Source organism: Manihot esculenta, chromosome 15 (assembly GCF_001659605.2).
Source record: "Manihot esculenta cultivar AM560-2 chromosome 15, M.esculenta_v8, whole genome shotgun sequence".
NCBI lineage: Eukaryota > Viridiplantae > Streptophyta > Magnoliopsida > Malpighiales > Euphorbiaceae > Manihot > Manihot esculenta.
In genome coordinates, this window is record NC_035175.2 from 3,946,592 (window position 1) to 3,965,198 (window position 18,607).

An 18,607-nucleotide genomic window follows, 5' to 3' on the forward strand; every position below is an offset into this window, starting at 1 on the left:
GAATGATGAGTTGATTGTGGTGTGTGAACAAAATAAGAAATTATTGATAATTTTGATAGTTTTAGAAAAGTTTTAAGTTGACTCAAAGATGGTGATTGGTTATCGGTTACTGTGTAGTCAGACACTTAATTTTTAATTCGAACTATAACTGATTTCAATTATTAGGATTTGTCATTATTTGATAATCTTATTTTATATTATAAATCTCTTATTTCGGAGATAATTTATATTTCTATTAAATTTTTTTATAAACAGTTTGCTAATGGTGTAGGTCATGCGCTCGCTCGAGCTGGTTATGGTATTTTGAATCTATTGATTGTATTTATGAATTAATTATTTTTGAAATTTAATGAAAGTTACATTTTATTAAAAAAAAAAAACCTAAACAAACTATCAGCCATCCCTTTTATGTTTTAATATTTTCAAATTATAATAGCTCATATATATTTATGTATATATATATTTATAAAAAATTTTATTAGTTTTTCGAATTTTATACATGTCTGACCATTGAAGAATGAGTGTAATATATAAAATAAATAATTAATATAGATATATATAAAATAAATAATTAATATATACAACGTATAACATAAATTGTAAAGAAATGAATTACAATAAGAAGAAAGACTTTGTTAAAACAATAATAAAAAAAACTTTGTCCATCTTAACTTGATGGGCCAGCCAGAAATATTTTAACAGAGGTTAGAGGGCAATGTTTGGAATCAAAGGATTACATTCCCGCGCATGATCTCTCATTTTTGCCGCCAAAAATTGGACCATTGTCACTTCTATCCACTCTGCTGTTCCTAGCACAACAATTCCAGCAACAATGGACATGGATATGGACATTCCTAATCTGGACGAGCTCGAATGGCTTGAAGCCAACTCTCATATCCACGAAGAAGATCTGGAACTTTCCTCCCCCTTCCCACCTGAAGAGGAACGACAATCACAGCCTCAGTCTCCATCACCGCTATCCGTTTCCCAAGTCGACAGTCATAAGCGTCTCCGATCCGATGGTCCAGATTCACCGAATATTGAAGATGTTATTCCATCCGACGAGAAGAGAAGCAGAGTTGACGATGCTGGGACAGAGACTGAGGAGGACTGGCTCCGATACTCGCCCCCGCAGGAGAGGAACGCTGGGGCTGAGGAGCATGAAACGGAAGTTGTTGTGAATGAAGAGAAGGTCGTGTCGAGATTCGCATCTGAGATTGACGGCGATTTCATCCCCGTGACGGCCCCGAGTGGCGGCGATAGGGTTTATGCAAAAATATGTAGGGTGGAGAGAGAAGAGAAATCTAAGAAATTGGTTGTGAAACCGCAATCAAATGGTAGGACAATTTTTATGTGTTTCGCTGTTTAATTGAATCATTATTAGTGCTAATTAGTTAGCAATAGGGACCGTTTGCTGGCGACTGGTCTATAGATTGGTCTGGTTTGGTTGGGGTAAGTAAATGGAAGTGTCACAAAAAGCTCTCGCATTTTAACTTCCTGGAACTATTGGTTAGGTGGAACAAACTTGCATTTTGTTATATTGAACTTATCAATTCATCTCTTAATTTATTACATTTGAAATTATATTATGGATATTATCTTTTACCACTAAGAAATAATTTTAGTGTATTTTCTGGGAAATATACCTCCCGAGTTTAGGTTATTTTGAATCAAACAAGGCCTAAGCTGCTGCATGGTATTGGTTGGTTTGAATGATTTCATGAGTATTGTTACTCTGGTCATTTCAATCCCCACTTACGGTTGGCATTTCGAGATGGAGACTTGTGTTTTGTGTTAATTTATGTCTAAATAATTCGAATGGACTAGAAACTAGTCATTAAATTTCAACTCTATAAGCGGTTCTTAGATTGCTTTCATGTTGTGTTTGGATTAATTGGTTTCATGTCAAGAGTGGTTTTGTGTTCAGGTGTTGCGCCTTAACCACTACTTAGCTGTTGTGCTGTGGGCACCATAATATTCTTTTAGCATGATATGCCAGGATATTTTCTTTTCACCTTTTGAGCGCCCGATTAGTGTTTGGCACTTAAATTGTTTTAGAATGTTTTCTTATCTATGGGAAATGTAATTAGCTTAAAGTTTAATTTAGCCCAGCACTTTGGAAAGTTTGTACTAGTTCATGTTTTTGCAACTATCCACTTTGCAGGTCTTTTATTTGAGCCTGTCAATGTTCTTTTGCGAAGAGTAGAGGAAGATGCCTTTGCCAAGGTACACATTATATTGTAGAAATAGTATATACAAGGCCCGGATGTGCTACTTGGTATTTGAAAAGCTAGTCCTTAAGGAAAATTGTGAAATAAATCACCACTAATCTAGTATAGATCTGAAAGCATAAGCCATTCACCTCTGAAATATATCCTTCCTACATTCTGTTGTTCAATGGAACTATGTTATTTTTTAACTGTAGGTTAATAACACGAGAACATGTATATTTATAGAAAGAAGAAATAGAAAACGTTTGAGAAGTGTGTGCAATGTTGAAAAAAGTTTCAGACACAAGGAATCAAGTTATGCTCTCTTAATTTTAGTTCTGCTCAAATCAGTAAATTATGTTAGTCAAGCTTCAGTCTTATCTTAGGGTGACACCTTACCGTCCATCACTGGTGAAGTGCCTAGCATCTGATGTTGTGCATTCAATAATAACCATCAGAGCAAGTTAAATGGATTCTGCTTGTTTGATAGCTCGCATTATCCAACAAGTTCTCCAATCTTCTATGGTAGACATATCTGCTGAGATGAACATTTACGTGCTTAATAGTTTCTGGACCAAAGAGCTACATTAGTACATTTATTTAGAAGATATCTGCTGTTATATGGTTGTAAAGTTCATGGGTTTAGTTATCCTTGTGGTTTTAATTGGTAAAGATGAAGCATTACTAGTGATTTATTGGGCTTAGCTGAAGTGATGCTCATAGAAGGGTTGGAATGGGACTAGTGTATTGCTTAAGAAAAATCTTAACAAGAAAAAGATAAAGTTGAAATACATTATTAGATTTCTCATACATTAATCTTCTGGTGCTGCAGGCATTACATGCTAGTTCTGAAGGTTCAGGTGATGTGGTTCTTGATGAAACACAAATGGTGCATCAGCATGAAAAACTTTGGGTCGACAAATATGCTCCAAATTCTTTTACCGAGCTCCTCAGTGTTGAACAGACAAATCGTGAAGTGCGTTTATTAAGCTCCTAAAAGATAAAGTTCAAGAGTGCAATTGCTGTGAGAAGACAGTTAATTTGGGCTTTTGTGCTTAAGCTTAAATGGCTGTCCTATTGCAGGTTCTCTTATGGTTGAAGCAGTGGGATTCTCGTGTTTTTGGATCTGAAATTAGGAGTACATCAGATGACATTCTGTCTGCTTTGAGACGTCATTCTTCTGTCACTCAGCAAAAAAAATATTCTGATTCCACTTTCCCAAGAAGGAGCAAAGACATTAGATGGACTAATGAGAACTTCAGAAATTCTAACAATTGGAATGATGAAAACAGTAATGTGAAAGGAATTCAGGACTCATGGAACAAGATATCGAGGCTTACTGGCCCTCCAGAACAAAAGGTCAGAGTAAATTCAATCTACCTTCCCCTAAACTTAGCCTAAAAAAATAAAGCAATTGGAATTTTCAAAATACCTCTGTTTGAATCCGTATATATCTTTTATTGCCGCTTCTCAAGCTCACATGTTTTATAACGGACGGTTGATGAATCTTAAATTTGGAATAGCAAAGATATTGACATGAATATTCTCTCAGTTGTTACGTTGTTCTTAGGATGAGATTTTTGTTACTTTCTTCTGTAAATCTGATATGTTCTGAATCAGTGCATACGTGCAAAGCATTAATCAACATACTTTTGAACTTATTCAAGTAAGAGTACCTTTTAATAAAAGGAAAAAAAAAAAAGAAAAGCTGCAAAAATGTGATGCTCAAATAGGAATGAAGCTACAAGATTTTCGATCTTCTCTCACAGTAATGGTGCCATGGTCATGGGGGTTTTGCAACTACTTCTAGAGTGATTCTTAGTTGCATTTCTCTAGATTTAAATTCCACTATCATGTGAGACATTTTAACTGTTAATTTGTTCTTCTTTGTGTGACATGATGTTTCATAGGTATTGTCAAATAACAAGTTGCCCAACATATCCATTTCATCTCCTTAACTTGCGTTAGGCAGGACAATGAATTTTGGAATTTTGCTTTATAATGACTGAGGTCACTTGAACAGGATTAAGATTTAGTTGTGTTTTCTTGTTATTTATTGTAGTCATTCATTTATATGAACTTTGAAAGTGAAATAGCAACTGAATCTCAAAATCATTGCAGATTCTTTTACTCTGTGGTCCCCCAGGGCTTGGAAAGACCACACTTGCACATGTAGCTGCTAAGCATTGTGGATATCAAGTTGTAGAGGTTTGTTGCTTGGTCGCATAATGTCTTGTATACTTTTCCTTTTTTTTTTTGAAAAGAGAGGAAGTATTCTCCTTCATATTGCCTAGAATCCAATATCTTCTGATTTGATATGCAGGAGGAATTTTGTCATATTACCTGATGTTGGAGAATTTTAGAATGGATAGGGGTATTATCAAGCATATAGTTTCGATATTAGTTTGAGCAATTTTATGTTGTACATTCAGTATCTTAGATTGTTTTGTTTTATTAGTCTAAACATGTTTATCTTTAATTTATATTTTTTACTTTAGTTACATTAACTTTATTATCTGAAGCTTCAGTTGGTTTTCTCTAGACTTACTTTTTGTGCTTATTGAGAAGTTTGGGAATATATAGGTTAATGCAAGTGATGATAGATCCTCATCTACAATTGAAGCTAAAATCCTTGATGTGGTTCAAATGAATTCTGTGATCGCTGACTCAAGGCCCAAGTGTTTGGTGGATTATGTTTTTCTGAGTTCTTCTGAGTTCTTCGCTTGTTCTTTCCTAATATGAGAATTGCATAACAAGTGAATCACTTTTTTTTTCTTTAAGGTGATTGATGAAATAGATGGTGCTCTTGGTGATGGCAAAGGTGCTGTGGATGTTATTCTAAAGATGGTAATTGGTTATGGCTTTTTATTCATTGTCTTCTTGTTCTTCTTCTATATATATACACACACATATATTTTGATAATTTCATGAAGCACTGTAGGACTATGGCCTTTTTTCTCCCTTGTTTCTGTTGATTAATTGTGTTTAACATGCTTTCTTTCTTTCTTTCTTTTTTTTCTCTTTTTTTTTGTCCTTTAGTTTACTCTGGCAAACCTCGCATGTTGTCCTTTGTTGTAACACTTTGCCCTTTTAGAATTCACTGGTCATAACCAAGTATAGCCATCCATATACTGTATTCAAACTTTGTTATTCTTTGCTTCATGGAGGTCAACTCATTTCTTGCACTTCTCCTGCATTTTCTACATGAATCATCTATAGCACCACCTTTTTTCACTGTATGAAGACTCTACTGCATGTATTTATAGGATTCTCGTCTCTCCTTTCGGAATCGTATTTATAGGATTCTCATCTCTCCGTTTGGAATTATGGATTTCGCAAAAATTTAATTCAATTGATTTCTTTCCTAATTTATTTGGAATGAAGAAATTTAATTCTTTTTAACTTAAAAAAATGTCATTTAAAAGAAATAGAAATTTTGTATGGTTTTGCAAGAATTCATTTGAATTCTTTTATTACAAAATAAATAATGCCAAACGAGGGGCATGGAATTTAAGAAGCTTAGAATTGAGCATCTCAGCCATAACTTTCCATGTCAATTTTTTCTTTTGGCATGCTTCATTATCATTTGTAATAGATTTTTTCAAGCTATGCGGTTATTATCATATATTATAGCAGTTATTTTCATGCAGGTTTCTGCTGAAAGGAATTCAGATACCGGGAAGGAAAATGCTGCTAAAGGAGAGCAATCAGGAAGGCCATCCTCAAAAAAAGTGAGGAAAACAATGTCACTTTCAAGACCTGTAAGTCTGAAATGATAAATGGTTTACTTATTTATCTTTGTACTTCTTTTCCTCTGTTCCAAATGTATCACGTTAAATGGTTGTCTCTGCAGGTGATTTGCATATGTAATGATTTGTATGCACCTGTCTTGAGACCATTGCGTCAGGTAGCAAAGTACGTCTCTTTTTTTTTTGTGTTTACAATGGAGAACCGTCCATTAGGGGCTGATAACTGTATTCCTAGTCCTTCAATGGACACGTTTTATAACTTTTTTCCAAAATGATTCATTAGATATTATATCTTCATAGTTTGTTTCCCTTCTGTAAGATAATTTTTTAAGATATGATGCTATGCTTTGCTTGAACAATATGCTATTCTAAGCATCTAGCATATGAGTTGATTCTTTGCATGAGTTCTCTAGTTTGTTGTAATTGCTAATGATTTCTTTCTCTTTTAACAGAGTTCACATATTTGTTCAACCAACAGTTAGCCGTGTGGTAAACAGGTGATGATAGTTTGTAATTTGGTAAGATGTTCACTTTAGTTGGATGTTCAGTTTTATTCTAAAATTTGGGATCTCAAAATTGTTCAACTGAATAAAGAAAGCTCGTGGTCTGTCCCCACATCATGGGAAATCCACTTTATTAGTTCAAAAGCATGGTATGGGAACCATTCATTCAGCAAATGCCCGATTGTGTATGCATTTATATCAATTCTTGCCAAATTCAATAAGGAAAAGAGTCTTTTCCTTATTGATTTTTACTTCAAAAGATGGGAAAACATTACATTTGATTTTATCATTTAGACAAATTGTAAATCTAAAGATTTTGAATCAATCCTCCTCTCTTGTATGCCCACACTCATGCATGAACTTTTCTTATTAATTTTATTTCAAAGGGCAGGGGGAAAACATTAGTTGATATTGTTATTTAAGACAAATTGCAAATCAAAGATCTTAAGTCAATCATCCTCTCTTGCATGCCCACACCTTATGCATGGCTTTGTGTTTGAGCTGGACTATTTTGTGGTCTGCACTTCTCTCATAAAAACCAACGGGAGAATTCCAATTTTATTCATTATATTAGATTTTTTACTTATTTTTTCAAGTGCAACATAGGATTTCAATTTCAGTTGTAACGACCCGAAAACCGGACCGCTACCAGCGCTAGGATTCAGATCGACTTAAGGTCGCCGGAACCCGTAGCAAGCCTAACATACATCCTGTACACCTGATAAAATCCCATACATGATCATACATTTTCATAAAAACTTTAAACTTTTCATACACCAAGCTTGACTTGTGCATGCACCAAACTGTAAACATAAAACCCCATACTAGAGCCCTCATCAAATGCTCTAGTTGGGTCCACATTTCATACGTCAAGCTTGGTTCAACATATAACATCATTAAAACTTTTCATTAAAATCATGTACCAAAAGGGATTAACCATACATTAGAGCCAAGCACAATACTAATCCATGAAACATATCTCTACATAACATTACATTATACCGTTTTACATTACACGTCCACTACTAATCTATTACACAACATAGCCTTTAATCTTGATGACTTCCTGGTCTATCCTGAACTTGCAAACCTGGGGGTTAGGGGAAAGGGGTGAGCTACAAAAGCCCAGTGAGCAGAACAGTAAAAACAATTTAATAAACACATGCTTTCATGGAATGCATCACAACCCAACCAATTCACATCATGGATGGACTGACCCAAAAATTCCTCTACTCTGTGCCCGGCCCTCGGTGGAGCTCCTCAGGACTTCTATTACATAACATAATATCTAAAGGGCTAATGGGTTGTCCTGTTGTCCATCCACACCTACAATAAATAATGCAATGCGACATATTCGTGAAATCTAATGTATCCAACCTATTTCATATACATGATGCATGAACATACTTAAAACATTTGATTTCTTAAAATAAAAGATTAGTTTAGTTCTACTCACCTCTGGCTGACTCTGAACTAACTCTGAACTAACTCTGAAGCAGCTATCTCACTGCTGATCACCTTGGTTCCTCAGGTCTGATCCTACACAGGTGGACTCAAATGAGGGATCAAACATACTCTAACATGATTCTAAACATCTCCCCAAAAACCCCCTAAAACATCATAAACATACATGGAAAAACTGGCAAAGGAAGGCTGGGCAGGAGACTTTCGGAGGCAGGTTCGGCGGCCGAAGGTCCCTCCAGATCCGAAAGTCAGGCACTTTCGGAGGCAGGTTCGGCGGCCGAAACTCCCTCCAGAGTCGAAAGTCACCAACCTTTGGGGGCTGGTTCGGCGGCCGAAACTCCCCTCTAGAGTCGAAAGTCCAACTTTCGGGGGCGAGTTTAGGCGGCCTAAAACTGCCTCCACAGGCAAGTTTGGCGGCCGAACATGGCTTCGACAGCCAAACCTGGGTTCTCCAGAATGGTAGAACCCGATTCGCCTCTCACATTTAGCCTCCCAAAACCTTCCAAACTCATACTCAACACTCAAAAGCATACATAAACACATCATCAAGCATATAGGGGCATAAAACTAGCCTAAACCCCAACAAACATCACATTTAACATACATTTATCATTAAACTAGCATAAACCCTAACATTTTACAACTAGCCTAAACATGCATCAAAACCCCTTAACCCTTCATAAAACTTACTTAAAAACATAAGAGAAGATGATGATCTACACTTACCTCTTGAAGATCGAGAGAGATGTGATCCCAAACTTGGAGATATGGAGGAACGAGCTCCGGGGGTCTCCAAGTTTCAAAACTTTGATCTTAGCTTAAAATCTTCAAAACATGGTAAAAACTCATAAAAATCTTGAAGGATTTGAAGAGAAAGCACAAGATCATCAAGGGGGTGGCGGAGACTCACCTTGCCCGGAAATGGAGAGAGAAAACTCGCCCATTTTCGGACAGGGGGCTTTTTATAAGTGGCTGGTCAGACCACCTTTGGAGGCCAAAAATGCCTCCGCAACTCCACCATGTTCGGCGGCCGAACCTGGGTTTCTCCTCCAAAACATTTTCTTTCAAAACTCAATTTTCTTTCTTCATTAAAACCATAAAAACATGTAAAATATTTTAGAAAACCTTTATTTTATCCTTCTAGAAGGCTCCGACATTCAAGAAATCCCGAATTCCAACGGAGATTCCGCCGGAAGGTAGGAATTCCAATGCCGGGGTCTAGCCGGGTATTACATTAGTTCTTTGTTTCTAAGGGAGTTGAAATCTTGTCTCGTGTGCTTGTGATGAAGCTTTAATGAGTTAAAAAGAAGGGTAAAATATAATTTAAATCCTTGTAGTTTAGTGACATCAATATGTTACTTAGTCCTTATATTTTGAAAAAAAAAACAATAAGTTAGTTCCTATGTGAAAAACATAGTTCAGTGATCATTATTGTATTATTTATTTAAGGACTAATTTGTTGCATGTATTTATTTATAGGGACTAAATTGTTGGAACATATGAAATTATGGGGATTAAATTTTTTTTTTTTAAATTAATTAGAAGGACCAAATAATAGCTGACTTCTAAAATTTAGGACTATGTGTAGGTTTTACAAAACTACATTGTAGTTTATCCTAAAAATGAATATAATAATTTACAAGGGAAATAAGTATTGCAATTATCTTTTTGCCTTTTCTTTTCTCCCTTTATCTTCATTGTTTCATCATAAGTTCTCATTGATTATGTTACATCAACTGCAAAAGACTAATTTCTAAGTCCCTATGTAGGAACTAGGAACCTGCAATTACTATTAGATATCCAGTGAACTGTTTAGTTGAAAATGGAATCTTTTAATTCATTTCATTGTCTGAAAATAGGCTCAAACATATATGCAGCAAGGAGGGAATGAAAGTGAGTACTATCGCCCTTACTGCATTGGTGGAGTACACTGGTGGGTTACGTTTCTCTTTATTGCAAGTTTTTTTTTTTAATTTTTTAAATAATTCTTGTGTATTAATTAAACTTTTAAATTATTGTTCATACAAATATGCTTGTGCTTTTAATTCTTTAACATTCCAGCTTTGGTTTACGAGGTGCTAAATGCCTTATGATTTAAAATGTTGGAATAAACTCATAAAACCAGCTTCCCTAATTTTTTTTTTCTGTTTTCTTTTTCTCATTTTTTTTTATCCTACTTGTTGCTTTTGATCTAACTTTTCAGAATGTGATATACGCTCATGCTTGAACACCCTCCAGTTTCTCAACAAGAAGAAGGAAACTCTTAATGTGGTAGGCCTTGGTGTGACATTTTGCTTTTAATTTAATTGTTTAACTTGACGAACCTTGCCTGATAAGACCAAATGCATAAAGAACTGTTACGGTCAAGATTTTGGTATTGGCACTAAAGCAGATAAAAGACGTTCTTCTATTGGCTGATAATGAGAATACTGTGTTTTCCTTTATTTGTTTTGGTTAATAGATGTTGAGTGTGACATAATACCCATTAAGTATTAGAAAAGAGTTCAATGAAAGTTGTTGACCAATGAAACTCCCAAGCATCAGACACTTCATTATTCAAGAACACATTTCACTTGACTTAAAAGGACATGGATCATTAAACATTGGTTTTATTTTAAATACTAATGAGCTGAGCTTTTGTAGGGCAGGTGGTTGCCTGTTTTGACAGTTAATATTTCTACCAATATTATTGTCCTCTTTTTGAAAGGATTTCCTAGAAGATTAGTGAGATTAATGAGTACAGTGGTAGAGAAAATGAGTAACCGAAATCCTAATTTTGTTTTTTAATGCATGCCTTTTGGTCTTCTCTAATTCCCTTTGGGGTGTTCTTGGGAAAGTTAAATTATGAAGAGGCTCATGGCAGTCCCTCCCTCTTCCTTCTGTCCCTCCTCCCTGGTTTCTCTGTGTGTATATGTGCCTGACGCCCTGAGATCTTGTACAACTTTGATCATCTGACAATAACTCATTTTATTGGCTCTCAGCTGGAGATTGGTTCTCAGGTGGTGGGTCGAAAGGACATGTCAAAAAATGCTTTTGATGTTTGGAAAGAGGTGACATAATGAATAAATTCCATTGGAATTGTTTCTTAACTATTGATCCATGTTCAGCACTTTTACATGTGACTGCATTATTCTCTCTGCAGATTTTCCAAAAGAGGAAAATGAAGCGAGAGAGAATTTCTAGCTGTGGCACTCCGTGCAATGAATTTGACTTTTTGCATTCTATTGTATCTAACCAGTAAGCAATTAATTGTTGTGAACATTGCATGTTCTTCCTCAATTCAAATCCCATTATTTGTAGCTCAACTACTCTGAATATGCAGTGGTGAGTATGATGTGATTTTTGATGGGATTCATGAGAACATCTTGCAGCTCCATTATCATGATCCGTTGATGCAAAAGACAGTAAGCCTTCAATGTATTTTTAAACAGCACTTAGCTAATTTTACAATCACAACAAGATGTAACTTTTGCTATTTGCAGGTCAAGTGCTTTAATAGTCTTGGCATTTCTGATCTACTACACCAATATATTATGCGTACACAGCAAATCCATATTCATGGTATATATGTGCATAATTGTTTTCTTAATAACTGTTTATGAATGTTAAAAAGTAAAGTTAGAAGCTTCTTATATCCTCCTATTTTTCCTGTTGTACAGCTTATCAGCCTCCTCTTGCAATTATTGTGCACCACCTGGTAGCTCACGTTCAAAAACCAAATATCGAGTGGCCAAAATCTTATCAAAGGTAGTTATATTTCTGATTCTAACCTTTGACTCATGGAGAACTTGCTGTCATACATGGCAGATTCACTTTTCTTATCATAAACCTTCAGATACCGAATGTCGTTGATGGAGAGGGTGGAGATATTGAGGTCTTGGCAAAACAAAATTCCTCCATATATTTCGAGACATTTGGCAATTAAATCCCTTGTAGAAGATTCAATTTCACCTTTATTACATATTTTGTCACCTTCAACACTAAGGCCGGTAATTTGCTTGCTTCTCACATTCTTCTTTAGTTTGGTTTCTCTCTCTCTCTCTCTCTCTCTCTCTCTCTCTCTCTCTCTCTCTCCATCTCCACCCCCCACCCCCACCCCAAATATTTGATCATATTGCATATTGGCAACTATCCTTTGTAGCATGCAATTCCATGAGCTTTCCAGGCTCATTCTTGTGAAAATGTGCAGCAACATTGGGTTAATAGCATGTTGGTTTAGTCAAATTCTGAAATTTTAGTCTTGTCAAATTTATAATTTTGTTTTCATTACCCTCACTGCTGTCATATTGGCATGAATTACAAAAAGGAAACATATAAGTTCCACGTCCTCAAATTATTGTTATTATTTTTCCTCTCTTTCAATCTTTATGTTTGTGTTTTGCATATATCTCATTTCAAGCAAGGGAATTTATATTTTTGGTTATTGCTGTGTTCTCAGTGTCTGATTTTGTATCTCAGGTGGCATTACACCTACTATCACAAAAAGATAAGAATGATCTGGCCCAGTTGGTGAGCACTATGGTATCCTATTCTGTAACATACAAGAACGTAAAATCCAGTCCTCTTTCCTCTAACCAGGAATATGAAGCAACTTTAGATGCCTCGGCCCTTTCTTTTGATCCTCCTATTTGTGACTTCATTAACTTTAAGGTATTTTTTTTTTTAAACTTCACGATGAATATATGGTTTCAATATCTGACACTCTTTCTGTGTAATTTCTTCTGGAAATAAACAGGGCTACAGTTCCGGTCATCATGTACTTCCCTTGGCAGTGAAGCAAGTTTTGGTTCATGAGGTGAGTATTATGGCACTTTTATTGCTTTAACTTCAGATTCTGTTTGATTACTTCACATTACCATAATCCAAAACATCACTCGGGGAAAAAAAGCCACAATTGGTTCTTCACTAAGATTGTGATATGAACTAAGTGGTTATTCTTGTCAGGTTTGTTTGTGTGCAATATCTGAATGATTGTAGCTTTTAAGACTGCTTAACTTCCCAAGGGGTGCATTATTGAAAGCAAATATCTTCAATGGAGTCCAATAACTAAAAGAGTAAACAAGCACATTAATTTAATAAAAGGGAAATGATTTTTCTTTTCCTTTTATCATTGCCATGCTCCTCCTTGCTAGTTTGTCTCTTGTGCCAAGATATTCTAGTTATTTGTACTGCTAAATTTCATCCTACTAGCTTTTTGGACATCCTTTGATTCTACTTGATGTCCTACAAAATTCAAAACCTAAAAAATGGCCTTGCATTCTAGCTAGGATAATTAATGCTTTAGCATTTATCCCGAGTAGCATGCAATGTCCTTACCAGAAATGTAGTGGGCAAGTACATTTATGTTTATTATTCAGTTATCATGCTTGCATGTCAGGCAAGTAGTTATGCACTAGATACCACTAACAGATGTTACTGTTGCACAAGGAGAAACATGGCATTCCTTTACTTGTAGTAGCTAAATTTACTGTTATTATCAATCCAGAACCCATTGAAATGTGTTGGCCAAGTATCAACGTTTTGGGTAATACGAGATATGAATTTTGAAGCCTGTGCCTAGCATATCTTCCTAGAGTTTCAACTCAATGTTTGATGGAAGATGCAAATTTTACTCCTTTAAATCACAATAGAAGACAAGTGAGGTTGAGTCTTCTAACAAATCTAAAACTTCCTGTATTCTTTATGTTTTTTCCTCTTGGTCTTTCACATAAGCAAAAATGTATACTGTCATTCTCATTTCATAACATTTAAAGATTACATTTTCTCTATCCCTGAGTATGTATTCTCAATTTCTCAGTGCTTTTTAGCTATTTTGTGGACTGAAACTTTTATTTTGAAATAAATTTTATTTTCAGGTTGAGAAGCAAAATATTTTGCAAGTAAGCAGATCTTTACATTTAACAGATGGGTGCAACAAAGAAATCCTCGACTTAGCAGATGAGAGGAATAGTGAGAATAGCGTGTCAAATTCTCCAAATGATCGTGCAGCCTTGTCCACTGCTAAAATTGAAACTGGAAAGAATAAAGTAAATCCTAACCAACGTAATCCTATTTGCTCAACTACGTTGTCAAATTTGGATTGTAGTGCCATGTCCAATGTGAAACTGAAATCCTCTGGGAATCCCAAGAAACCTTGTACTGGCTCCAGCTTCTTTGACAGGTATGAAAACCTAGCAAACATCTGTTTTTTGGTGCTGTCATTCTTAATGCCGGCAATCTTGAATTTGTTTCAAGAGTTCAACGTTTCTTTTCATGTTCACAGTTTAGATCGTTATCCTTTCCTATTGTAGGAATTTCTTTTTATGTGATTATAATATTTGATGCACATACTAGATTGGTGTGAGAAACATGTCTGTCAATTTCAGGACAATTCTGGATAATATGGACCTTTTTGAAGCCTTGCATCACAACTTTGATTCTCCTCGATTATTCACATACTGTTAGCTCCTTGTCGTATCATTTGCATTTGATGTGCAAGATCATGTGATCATTGTGTCCTCTTTGATGTGCTTTATAAATGAGGTTATATTCATGTTTAATTTTAATGTCTATAGCAATGGCAATGCAAAAATAGTGGCTTCTGAAGAGGTAAAAAAAAAAAAAAATCATTTTTACTCCAATTTTTAAGCATGTCATGCGATGCAAAGAGTGAAGTTACTTCTTTCAGCTGCTCATCCTATATGTGGTCTCTAACCAGGTTTAAGAAAGTAAGTAGCAAAGGTTCTCAGAATACTGACATTGCTGTACAGAATACAACCACCTTAGAAAGAGATTCACGTCCTGTACTGTTCAAGTTTAATGAGGTATGTTACTGATCATTTTCATCAACAAATGCATTTTATGTGTATTAATTACTGTTAAATGCAATATAACTAGTGTTAGCTATCCTAAATGCTAGTCCTTGATTGAGTGGATAGCTCTAACTTGGCCATTTCTGTAAGCACGTGCATCATTTTATATTGTTCTGTTATAGTGGTTGATGTGTGCTTGCATTAATGTTCCAAATTTGGAGCTGAAGGAAAATACTTAAATATTAGCTGATGAAAAAGGTCGGTATTTATATATCAATGACCCGCAAAACTTCACGGTAATAAAATTAGCTGATGCTGTGCGCTTTGGATTGAACTTGCAGAAAATAGTTTTATATTTTCAGTTTTCACACTCACGGTCACTGAATTTGAGTCACTATTTTATTAAATTTATTGAATTTCAATTTATTTCAGAAAAATTATCATGAATTTTTTAACAGCTAGCTTAATTTTTTTTTTTTAAAAGTTTCTTTGCCACATCAAATTGCATATACATTGAACAAATGGATACGGCTGTCCTATGTGGCTGTCCACTCTTTAGCCATTGTGGTTGGACTATGACAATGGTTTCGAGCTCACTTGAGCTGAAACCGCCACCGCCGCCGCTACGGCGGATTAGGATCCGGTAGCTAGGGGTAATAGCAAACACAATCAGCAACAGAATGCTAAAGAGTGGACGGACTGACCTTTTCATTGGGGCAATCAACTCGGCAGTCTGTTTAATGGGTATTGCTAAATCTGACCACCAACACCACCACCACCACCACCACCACCACCACCATCGGATGTAGATTGTATTAGATCCATCTTCACATGCAAGAATTTTTTACATCCAAAGAAGTGTGAAGAAAAGAAATCAATAGAGGACTAAGAGGTGTAAACATTAAATACAACGATGGTCAGTTTGTGGACAAAAAGCATTTTCAGGAACAACATTGACTGACTAAAAGAAATAAACTTTACAGCTTGAATATAAACATAAAACTTTGGGTACCCAAAAAGTTTTGCAGTGGACAAAACTAGAAGAAAATAGAAAAGTAGAAGGTGCTAAAAGAAAGTGAAATAAGAATTGAAGATGGGGTGAAGTTTGGATAAAAGGTTTGGTGAAGAAATGGAAATTTCATGAATGATAGAAAAATTTGGGATGGTGATTGAGAGGGGAGAAGCTGAAGATCTAAAAAGAGAAATGGTGGGTGAGAGAGAGAAGATGAAGATTTAAAGTTCACTCACTATTACTAAAATTTAGTCATTTTTACTTTGACTTGGCAAAGATTTTTTTTTTTTTTTAAATTAAGTCATATAGAAAAATTTACATTTGTTTTGTCATATAATTCACTAAAAATTAATAATTATTTTAAATAAAATTTTAATTATTGATGATTTTTTTAAAATAAATTAGAATTTATTGACTATAATGAAATTGTGACCGTAACTAAAAATTACTTCAGTTTTTATTATCAGTTTTATCAAAGAGAATATGTAGGATTTTTTGAAATTTTAGTGTTCGAAAAAAAAATTCTCATTTTAGATTTGATCCAAAATTATTTGTCAGAAACAGGTAGCTCCAGTCTCTGACAGGCGTCATGGGCGTCACCTGTTTCCTTTTTTTTTTTTAAAAAAAAAAAACCACAGCGTGCGCACCTGCCGCAGCAGCGGCAAGCTTTGGTTTAAAAAAAATTTAATTGTTTTATTTTTTAATTATTATTATATCATAATAATATATTTATGTTATATTAATTTAATAATATTATTTATAATATAATTTTTTATAATAATAAATTTTTTAATTATTTTTCATAATATATTTAATTATTTTAATATATTAGTATAATAATATTATAATTAAATAGTATTTATTGATAAACCATTATTATATTTTTTTAATTAGTACTATAAAATTAAAATTATATTGTAATTAGATATGTAAATTTGCACGAAAATAACTCAATAAAAATTAATTTTAAATTTGGTTTCAAAAAAAAAAATTAAATATTCATATTAATTAATTTATTAATTAATTAATTTATCCCTAATATATTATAAAAAATTCAGTAAATCTAATTTTAGGATAATATATTTTGTAAAAATAACCGAGTAATATAGTCTCTTCAGTGATAAATGTTTTTAATTTTTTTTATTTTTTTATTATAACGATACTATAATTAAGTAGTATCCGTTATAAGTTTATTGTAAATATTTATTATATTTTTTTATAAAATTTTATTTATATTATATAGATAATTATTAAAAAAAATAGAGTAACTATAAAAAATTATTTCAAATATTTACTATTAAACATGTGCAATTACTATTTAATTTTAGTATTATAGAATTAAAATATGAAATGTAATAAAATATTATTTATTATAAAAATTATGTTATAAATATGTGTTCATATTAATTCGATATCATTTAGAAAAACATCTAAACGTTGGTAATAAAAAGAACTGTAAAAAAAATATTTTATAACTTTAAATATTTTCAGTGCAGTTTTTTTTATTATTAACTTTATAGTATTTTTATATATTAAAAATAATAAAATAAATTATAAAAAATAACTAAAAGTATTTATTATTATAAAAAATTATATTTTCAAATTAATATAATATAAATATATTATTATAATGTATTAATTGAAAGAAATTTTAAAAATAAAATATTTTTTTAAAAGCATGAGCACAGGCTTTATTTTTTTAAAAAAAGAAAAATTCTTTAGGGCACCTCATAAAGTGGATTTGACTAACACGTTAACAAATAAATTCAAGTCAAATTTAAAAGTTTAAATTTTTTTTAGCCTTAACAATCCAAAAAGGTGGGATATGTTGGATTTTGGATGTGCAAGTGTCTAGGCTCAGACGGTATTTTAGTTGCACTGATAACTTCATATTTTTATTGATTCTTGCTTAAGAGTATGAAACGAAAAAGAACATTGTCTTAACAGTTATCTCCTAAACCATGGATTTGGACAATTTGTATTATCATTGTCTGTAACCCCTAGTCCCTAACCCACTTGTTTTGCAGGGTTTCACAAATGCTGTAAAAAGGCCTGTTCGAATGCGCGAGTTCCTGCTATGATTATTTTTATTTCCATTGCTTGGAGAAGCGCGGCAGTGCTATTTGTTCAGGGCAACATAATGGTGCATTTACTTTGGTGCAAGGACGCTGTTCAACGTTAACCATATCGCTTCTCACTACTGAAATATTAACTCTGCACGGCTTCATTAGGAATTTTGATTGGGGATAAATATATATATATATATATAGATATATTTTTCCAAAAAAAAAAAAATCATGGCTTTGCGTGGAATTGTGGTTTAAAGGTGAAGAAACTAGTTTGGAGTTTCATTTAGATGTTGAAACGGTTATACTATTTTGTAGTTTTCATAATTAAAATAGAATTTAAATTCAAAATTAAAGTTTTTAATAATATTTCAGATGGTACCTTTTGTCTTCACTATTTTAAATAATAATGTCAATTAGAACTTAAATGACATTGAAAAGGGCTATGCAATCATTTTAGAGTTTTTATTACTAAAATATCAAATTTAATTTTAAAATAAATTTTACTTTTATTGACCATAATTTCAATAATTATGTAAAATAAATTATAAATAATAGAGCCTCTGTCAAAATTTAAATTCGAAGATTGGTTGTCTACCATAATTGCAATAGCAAATACAAAAGAAAATTTTAATAAGAGCAAAGCCCATGGTAATTCTTTTTTCTTTTGTAATATCAAGAAGAATCAATTAGTCAAAGATACAAGAAATAAAAAAAAAAATGCAGTCTAATGCGTGCCATCTAATGCTGGTATATTACCCATTGGATGATTGGATATGCCCCTACCCCTCCTCTCCAAAAATTTCTTTAAA

The 18,607-nt window shown here is 33.5% G+C and overlaps 1 protein-coding gene across 2 annotated transcripts; it reads left to right on the forward strand.

Moving 5' to 3' along the window:
• The first annotated feature begins 717 nt into the window (after positions 1 to 717).
• On the forward strand, positions 718 to 18,168 carry LOC110601069 (chromosome transmission fidelity protein 18 homolog). Of its 2 annotated transcripts, XM_021738070.2 has the most exons (23): positions 718 to 1,337; positions 2,165 to 2,226; positions 3,043 to 3,186; positions 3,294 to 3,569; positions 4,332 to 4,418; positions 4,794 to 4,895; positions 4,992 to 5,057; positions 5,861 to 5,971; positions 6,064 to 6,125; positions 6,412 to 6,456; positions 9,786 to 9,859; positions 10,130 to 10,197; positions 10,908 to 10,976; positions 11,069 to 11,163; positions 11,249 to 11,330; positions 11,409 to 11,487; positions 11,586 to 11,673; positions 11,762 to 11,915; positions 12,385 to 12,576; positions 12,662 to 12,721; positions 13,782 to 14,086; positions 14,624 to 14,729; positions 17,757 to 18,168. In XM_021738070.2, the coding sequence occupies exons 1-23, from the start codon at positions 833 to 835 to the stop codon at positions 17,808 to 17,810; spliced, it is 2,886 nt and encodes a 961-aa protein (XP_021593762.1). In that variant the 5' UTR covers positions 718 to 832; the 3' UTR covers positions 17,811 to 18,168. The 2 variants fall into 2 exon arrangements, with proteins under 2 accessions (XP_021593762.1, XP_043807257.1); XM_043951322.1 differs by lacking the exon at positions 4,794 to 4,895.
• The last annotated feature ends 439 nt before the right edge of the window (positions 18,169 to 18,607 follow it).

What these genes read in the sequence shown, in the direction of transcription:
- LOC110601069 (XM_021738070.2), top strand. Translation starts at nt 833, where the DNA reads ATGGACATGGATATGGACATTCCTAATCTGGACGAGCTCGAATGGCTT. An exon ending in GTTAGCCGTGTGGTAAACAG is followed by an intron (nt 6,457 to 9,785) that starts GTGATGATAGTT and finishes GTCTGAAAATAG; the next exon opens with GCTCAAACATATATGCAGCA. An exon ending in TGCATTGGTGGAGTACACTG is followed by an intron (nt 9,860 to 10,129) that starts GTGGGTTACGTT and finishes CTAACTTTTCAG; the next exon opens with AATGTGATATACGCTCATGC.